This window comes from Salmo salar, chromosome ssa28, assembly GCF_905237065.1.
Source record: "Salmo salar chromosome ssa28, Ssal_v3.1, whole genome shotgun sequence".
Taxonomy (NCBI): Eukaryota; Metazoa; Chordata; class Actinopteri; order Salmoniformes; family Salmonidae; genus Salmo; species Salmo salar.
In genome coordinates, this window is record NC_059469.1 from 29,484,633 (window position 1) to 29,493,271 (window position 8,639).

Below are 8,639 nucleotides of genomic sequence, written 5' to 3' on the forward strand. Positions count from 1 at the left end.
TCCTGAGGGATCTCCTCCCAGACCTGGACTAAAGCATCCGCCAACTCCTGGACAGTCTGTGGTGCAACGTGGCGTTGGTGGATGGAGCGAGACGATGTCCCAGATGTGCTCAATTGGATTCAGGTCTGGGGAACGGGCGGGCCAGTCCATAGCATCAATGCCTTCCTCTTGCAGGAACTGCTGACACACTCCAGCCACATGAGGTCTAGCATTGTCTTGCATTAGGAGGAAGCCAGGGCCAACCGCACCAGCATATGGTCTCACAAGGGGTCTGAGGATCTCATCTCAGTACCTAATGGCAGTCAGGCTACCTCTGGCGAGCACATGGAGGGCTGTGCGGCCCCCCAAAGAAATGCCACCCCACACCATGACTGACCCACCGCCAAACCGGTCATGCTGGAGGATGTTGCAGGCAGCAGAACGTTCTCCATGGCGTCTCCAGACTCTGTCACTTCTGTCACGTGCTCAGTGTGAACCTGCTTTCATCTGTGAAGAGCACAGGGTGCCAGTGGCGAATTTGCCAATCTTGGTGTTCTCTGGCAAATGCCAAACGTCCTGCACGGTGTTGGGCTGTAAGCACAACCCCCACCTGTGGACGTCGGGCCCTCATACCACCCTCATGGAGTCTGTTTCTGACCGTTTGAGCAGACACATGCACATTTGTGGCCTGCTGGAGGTCATTTTGCAGGGCTCTGGCAGTACTCCTCCTTGCACAAAGGCGGAGGTAGCGGTCCTGCTGCTGGGTTGTTGCCCTCCTACGACCTCCTCCACGTCTCCTGATGTCTCCTGGTAGTGCCTCCATGCTCTGGACACTACGCTGACAGACACAGCAAACCTTCTTGCCACAGCTCGCATTGATGTGCCATCCTGGATGAGCTGCACTACCTGAGCCACTTGTGTGGGTTGTAGACTCCGTCTCATGCTACCACTAGAGTGAAAGCACCGCCAGCATTCAAAAGTGACCAAAACATCAGCCAGGAAGCATAGGAACTGAGAAGTGGTCTGTGTTCTCCACCTGCAGAACCACTCCTTTATTGGGGGTGTCTTGCTAATTGCCTATAATTTCCACCTGTTGTCTATTCCATTTGCACAACAGCATGTGAAATTTATTGTCAATCAGTGTTGCTTCCTAAGTGGACTGTGATTTCACAGAAGTGTGATTGACTTGGAATTACATTGTGTTGTTTAAGTGTTCCCTTTATTTTTTTGAGCAGTGTATATACACACACACACACACACACACACACACACACATACATACACACTACCTCTTGGTGATGTCATTTGGAAACACAATGTCAACTTTCACTGCTATTCGGACAACACACTGCCTGCTGTACATTTCGATTAAACATGGTGAAGCCCCAAAGTTGCCTACCTTGGAAGCCTGTGGATGGCGGCACAAGTGGATGGCGGCACATTTTTTACTTTGAAACTCAGACAAAACAGAGATGCTAGTTCTAGGTCCCAAGAAACAATGTGTTCTGCTGTTGGATTTGCCAATTAAAATCGGTATGGTTGTACAGTCGTCTGGGAAAAAAAACTGAAGGACCTCACTGTTACTCTGGACACTGATCTCTCTTTGACGGAAACATATCAAGAATAAGCCCCCCCATCTTCGTAATATTGCAAAAATCAGAACCTTTTTGTCCAAAAAAATTATGCTGAAAAAATAATCCATGCTTTTGTCACTTCTAGATTAGACTACTGCAGTGCTCTACTCTCCGGCTACCCAGACAAAGCACCAAATAAACTTCAGTTAGTGCTAAACACAGCTGCTAGAATTCTGACTAGAACCCCAAAATTTGATCATGTTACTCCAGTGCTAGTCTCTCTATATTGGCTTCCTGATAAGGCTAGGGCTGATTTCAATGTTTTACTGCTAATGAATCCTTCTACTCATTTTGTTAATTTGAGTCAGTTATGCCCAGGGCACGCAGGACCCCCTCCCGGCGAACGATGACTTGAAATAGTCATGATTCTACAAGCCTCTCATTCACATGTAGTTCACCATAAGGGGCTTATTGGAGCTGACATTTGTGACAGAATTGTAAAAGCGTGATTTTAAAACTTTTGATTGCTAGGCATACAGATAAAGATTATTTATTGGTACTTTGAAACAAGATCTAGTTGTGGCCGCACACGGATTAGATTGTGAACGACTATTTTGGCGGAATGCATCGCTTGACAGCCATGAGTGATAAGCAATATCGTTTACGAACTGCAGCACGCCAAACGATTAGTTCTACAGTTTGTTGAGCAGAGGCTGTGTATGTTTTTGTTTCTACAAAGCTGTGTCCATCATAACGTTCAATTAATTGCATTCATTCTTGCACCACGTGATCAATTATCAGTTTTAAACATGTACTTTTCTTCTCTATGCTGCCTGCAGCATGATCAATTTTGCCTGCGCGCACATGACAGACAGTTGGACAAACCTACCCATTCAACGGTTTTTATTTTTACCATTTTCTACATTGTAGAATATTTGTGAAGACGTCAACACTATGAAGTAACATATATGGAACCATGTAGTAACCATAAAAGTTAAAAATCAATATACATTTTATATTTTAGATTCTTCAAAGTAGCCACCGCCTTGATGACAGCTTTGCACACTCTTGGCATTCTCTCATCCAGCTTCATGAGGAATGCTTTTCCAACCGTCTAATGTCCATTGCTCATGTTTCTTGGCCCAAGCAAGTCTCTTTTTCTTATTGGTGTCCTTCAGTAGTGGTTTCTTTGCAGCAATTTGACCATGAAGGCCTGAATCACACAGTGTCCTCTGAACAGTTGATGTTGAGATGTGTTCCATATGTTATTTCATAGTTTTGATGTCTTGAATATTATACTTTTTTTTTAAAATTTCACCTTTATTTAACTAGGCAAGTCAGTTAAGAACAAATTCTTATTTTCAATGACAGCCTAGGAACAGTGGGTTAACTGCCTTGTTCAGGGGCAGAACGACAGATTTGTACCTTGTCAGCTCGGGGATTCGAACTTGCAACCTTTCAGTTACTAGTCCAACGCTCTAACCACTACTGGCTACCCTGCCGCCCCAATGCAGAAAATAGTAAAAAATAAATAAAAACCCTTGAATGAGTAGGTGTTCTAAAAAAAAAAAAAAAAAAGGACAGGACAGGACAGGTAGCCTATATACAGGGGGTAATGAGTCAAGGATGATGGGGGGGGCAGGCAATGTAAATAGTCTGGGTGGCCATTTGAGTAATTGTTCAGCAGCCTTATAGCTTGGGATTAGAAGCTGTTAACCTGTTAGGGCTAGGGGGCAGTATTGACACGGCCGGATAAAAAAACGTACCCGATTTAATCTGGTTACTACTCCTGCCCAGTAACTACAATATGCATATAATTATTGGCTTTGGATAGAAAACACCCTAAAGTTTCTAAAACTGTTTGAATGGTGTCTGTGAGTATAACAGAACTCATTTGGCAGGCAAAACCCTGAGAAGATTCGAAACAGGAAGCGCCCTCTCTGACAAGTTGTTGTTCATCTTGGCTCTTTTTATTGAAGACTGAGGATCTTTGCCGTAACGTGACATTTCCTACGGCTCCCATTGGCTCTCAGAACCCGGGAAAAAGCTGAATGATATCGAGGCAGCCTCTGGCTGAAACACATTATCGCGTTTGGATAGTGGCTTGTAAGAGTACTCTGAGACTCACGCTCGTGCACGAGATGTATTTATTTTCTCTCTCTTTGTACGTATAAAGGCTTTCCCGGTCGGAATAGTATCGCTTTTTTACGAGAAAAATGGCATAAAAATTGATTTTAAACAGCGGTTGACATGCTTCGAAGTACGGTAATGGAATATTTAGACATTTTTTGTCACGAAATGCGCCATGCTCGCCACCCTGATTTACCCTTTCGGATAGTGTCTTGAACGCACGAACAAAACGCCACTGTTTGGATATAACAATGGATTATTTGGGACCAAACCAACATTTGTTATTGAAGTAGCAGTCCTGGGAGTGCATTCTGACAAAGAACACCAAAGGTAATCAAACTTTTCTAATAGTAAATCTGACTTTGGTGAAGGCTAAACTTGCTGGGTGTCTAAATAGCTAGCCCTGTGATGCCGGGCTATCTACTGAGAATATTGCAAAATGTGCTTTCACCCAAAAGCTATTTTAAAATCGGACATATCGAGTGCATAGAGGAGTTCTGTATCTATAATTCTTAAAATAATTGTTATGCTTTTTGTGAACGTTTATCGTGAGTAATTTAGTAAATTCACCGGCAGTGTTCGGTGGGAATGCTAGTCACATGCTAATGTAAAAAGCTGGTTTTTGATATAAATATGAACAAAACATGCATGTATTGTATAACATAATGTCCTAGAGTTGTCATCTGATGAAGATCATCAAAGGTTAGTGCTGCATTTAGCTGTGGTTTGGGTTTATGTGACATTATATGCTAGCTTGAAAAATGGGTGTCTGATTATTTCTGGCTGGGTACTCTGCTGACATAATCTAATGTTTTGCTTTCGTTGTAAAGCCTTTTTGAAATCGGACAGTGTGGTTAGATTAACGAGAGTCTTGTCTTTAAAATGGTGTAAAATAGTCATACGTTTGAAAAATTGAAGTTTTTGCATTTGAGGTATTTGAATAACGCGCCACGGGATTACACTGGCTGTTGAGTAGGTGGGACGCAAGTCTCCCACCTAGCCCATAGAGGTTAAGGAGCCTTTTGGACCTAGAGTTGGCGCTCCGGTAACGCTTGCCGTGCGGTAGCAGAGAGAACAGTCTATGATTTGGGTGACTGGAGTCTGACAGTTTTTTGGGCCTTCCTCTGACAACGTCGATGTATTGGGCCATATACCCCAGGTCATTGCTGTAAATGACAATGTGTTCTCAGTCAATTTACCCGGTAAAATAAGGGTTAAATAAAAAATAAAAAACCTTCTATAGCGCCTTGCGGTCAGATGCCAAGCAGTTGCCATACCAAGTGGTGATGCAACCTGTCAGGATGCTCTCGATGGTGCAGCTGTAGAACTTTGAGGATCACGGGGACCCATGCCAAAATGTTAGTCTCCTGAGGGGGAAAAGGTGGCCTTGTGCCCTCTTCACAACTGTCTTGGTGTGTTTGGACCATGATCGTTTGTTGGTGATGTGGACACCAAGGAACTTGAAGCTCTCGACACGCTCCACTACAGCCCCGTCAATGTGGGCCTGTTCGGCCCTCCTTTTCCTGTAGTCCACGATCATCTCCTTTGTCTTGCTCACATTGAGGGAGAGGTTTTAATCCTGGCACCACACTGCCAGGTCTCTGACCTCCCTATAGGCTGTCTCAACGTTGTCGGTGATCAGGCCTACCACCGTTGTGTCATCAGCAAACTTGATGGTGTTGGGAGTCGTGCTTGGCCACGCAGTCGTGGGTGAACAGGAGTACAGGAGGGGATAAGCACACACCCCTGATGGGCACCGGTGTTGAGGATCAGTGTGGCAGATGTGTTGTTACCTACCCTTACCACCTGTGGGCAGCCCATCAGGAAGTCCAGGATCCAGTTGCAAAGGGAGGTGTTAAGTCACAGAGTCCTTAGCTTAGGGATGAGCTATGAGGGCACTATGGTGTTAAACGCTGAGCTGTAGTCAATGAACAGCATTCTCACATAGGTGTTCCTTTTGTCCAGGTGGGAAAGGGCCGTGTGGAGTGCGAATGAGATTGCGTTATCTGTGGGTCTGTTGGGGCGGTATGCAAATTGGAGTGGATCATTTCTGTTTCAAACAAGAAACAGAAATGTCTACGTGTTGCAATAAACAGTAAGGTAATGGAATATGAAACGCTAGCAATTATTGTAGTATTAGAAACGTGTGAAAGCAAAAGCAAATATTTCAAATACTTCGCTATGGCAACTCCTTGTGGCGGACCGGGCGCCTGCAGGCTGACCTCAGTCGTGAGTTTAACGGCGTTTCCTCTGACACATTGGTGCGTCTGGCTTGGTTTAGCAAGTGTTAAGAAGTGGGGTTTTGTAGGTCATGTTTCGGAGGACACATGGCCTCCCAAGCCCATTGAGGAGTTGCAGCGATGAGACAAGATCGAAAAAGGGAGCTGCATATTTAGTTATTATGACAATCCTCTCTTCAATTTGACGTTTGCACTGCACCTGATCCTATATCTGTTCGCTAACTCACCCGACCTGTGTTGATTGACAGTTTGAAGGTCCAATCAGATTGCAGAGTGCGTTTCACTAGCCAATCTGTTGCAGTGTTTTTTTTATTTTCCAAGGGCAATGCTGTGGCTACTGTCTCTGGCTGCGTGTAGATTAAGCCATGTACACCAGGATTCCCCAACTGGCAGCCCGTGATTTTATTTGCCCCCCCACCCACTTGCTCCTTCCATGACATAGACTGGCTAGGTGAATCCAGGCTAAATTAGCATTTCTCTCTCAGCCTCACTGCAAAATGTGTATAATTGCAGGAAATGAGCTCTAAAACTGGATACTTGTCACTGCGGCCAACAGGAGGGCTTTTAAAACGTTCAGTTGGCGACAGCACCATTGGCCAAGCCCCCACCACCTAAGCCCCATTCTGATCCAAAAGAAACCCTGCAAATGTAAGCAAGGTTTGAAATTATTATGTTTTAGTCAAATATCTGTTTGTGCGTCTCGCGGTCAATTTGCAGTCTACAAATTATTTGTAATTTCAAGTCAGTCTCACAACTGCTGTTTTCTACCAGAGAAGTTGTTGAAGTTTATTAGTCTATGTACTGGTTACGCATGGAATACATCGTCCAATTAAATGTTTGCAGGTTCCTTCTCGACAATGCTACAATAATAAATACAAATGGATATACGAACATACAGTAAGTACTTTTATTGCCTTCAGTTGCTCTTTAAGGTAAGATTTGAATGGAGAAAGCTGATCCGAAAGCAACACTGCTTTTCTTTTGATCCAATTAGTATCGACACATGCCTCAACAACGCACTTAGCAAACACTCTCGCTGCGTGGTGTTTTGGAAAACGCATCTTACGTCTTCGGCTGTTGTAGGAACGATGTATCGTAGACACACACGCGTTATGATTTCAGTGATACACAGTGCACACACCGCTGCATGGCCGCAACTCAGTCCGCTAAATTAACCTTTTGTTCTAAGGTGGTCTGGAAATTAGCATATGAAGACCTGTTGCGATATTGCAAGCTGGGTACGTTTTTTTAGCCAGTCAACCGTAAAAAGCACGGCGAAAACATGTGACTAATAGCCAACAGAAACAAGGTAGCAATAACTTAGATGAAATAGCATACAGGTATTAACTGTTTATAAAGCTAGGGCCTACATCAAATAGCATTGGCTAGATAACATTGGCTAATTAAGTCTGGCGCTACTTACCCACTCCGTCTGCCGACTTCAGAACCATCATGTAGCCTTTCTGTAAACTACGAATCCTTTCAAAAACTTCACAAATTGCTGCAACTATTAAATTGGAGCGCCCAGACAAAATATATATATAACTTTTTTTAAACTGACTTTTTGTCGACTTTGTATCTTAAATTGACGTGTAACAGCTGTGAATTGACTCAGAACTGGGGCGTCCCATGCGGTGAAACAAGGCGTGGTTTAGTAATACTTGCTACTGGGCAGCCAATCAGAAGGTTTGATATCCCGATATTCGCTAAGCTCCACCCCCAGAAGTCACACAAGCACCCTTGCTGGCCCATGTTGACTCCAATGCTTCCCACAGTTGTGGCAATGGTCAAGTTGCCTGGATGTCCTTTTGGTGGTGGACCATTCTTGATACACATGGGAAACTGGGGTGCATGGGAAACCAGCAGCGTTGCATTCACACCATACCCTGTTCAAAGGAACTTAAATATTTTGTCTTGTCCATGAATGGCATACACACAATTTGTGTCTCGAGGCTTAAAAATAATGATTTAACCTGTCTCCTCCCCTTCATCTACAATGACTGAAGTGGATTTGATTTAACTAGTGACATCAATCAGGGATCATAGCTTTCACCTGGATTCACCTGGTCAGTCTGTCTTGGATAATATTTTGTTTACTCAGTTTATAGTTTCCACTAGTTACCACAGTCACAAAGTCAAATTTGGAAACAAACATTTGCTTTTTTATCTTAATTTAAGGTTTGTGTTTGGCATAAAGTTAGCAGTGTGGTTAAGGTTAGGGTTACGTTTAAAATCTAATTTTAAGAAGAAAAATTGTAGAAATGGATGGGGTATATGACTTTGTGGCTGTGGTAACGAGTGATGACAGATTCATAGAGCTCGACCTCTGAATGGTGAATGACGTGATGACAGGCTAAAGGACCATTTTAACTCTCCATTATAGCAATGAAAGCTAGCGAGAGAGTGCAAACATGTGAGAGTATACAACGACAGAGAGAGAGAGACAGAAAATGATGTGGGTAGACAAGAGAGGAAGAGAAAGAAGAGTGATGAAGAGTAGGGGCAAAATGGGACAAAAGAGGGAGAGAGGGTTTTAAAGCGCAGCTGTGTGCTTGAATCAGAGCTTCATTCACTAAGTTTGGCCACAGAGAGAGGAAAACAGGATATGCTGGGAGAGAGAGAGAGAGAGGGAGAGAGCATTACAGGATATGGCACTGATATCTTCAGAACCAAGGAGAAAGAGTTGCTGAAAAGAAGGTATATAAATAGTAAATCT

General features: G+C 43.8%; 1 protein-coding gene across 3 annotated transcripts in view; it reads right to left on the reverse strand.

The window, feature by feature from the left end:
- LOC106589836 (cytohesin-1) overlaps positions 1-7,444 on the reverse strand; it is a 56,237-nt gene extending 48,793 nt beyond the window's left edge. For 2 of the 3 annotated variants that reach the window (XM_014180226.2, XM_014180225.2), the window contains exon 1: positions 7,347-7,444. In XM_014180226.2, coding sequence (XP_014035701.2) covers positions 7,347-7,377 — 31 coding nt within the window. In that variant the 5' untranslated portion in view covers positions 7,378-7,444. The remainder of the gene's footprint in view (positions 1-7,346) is intronic. The other variant, XM_045710158.1, reaches the window with a different exon arrangement.
- Between the last annotated feature and the right edge of the window lie 1,195 nt (positions 7,445-8,639).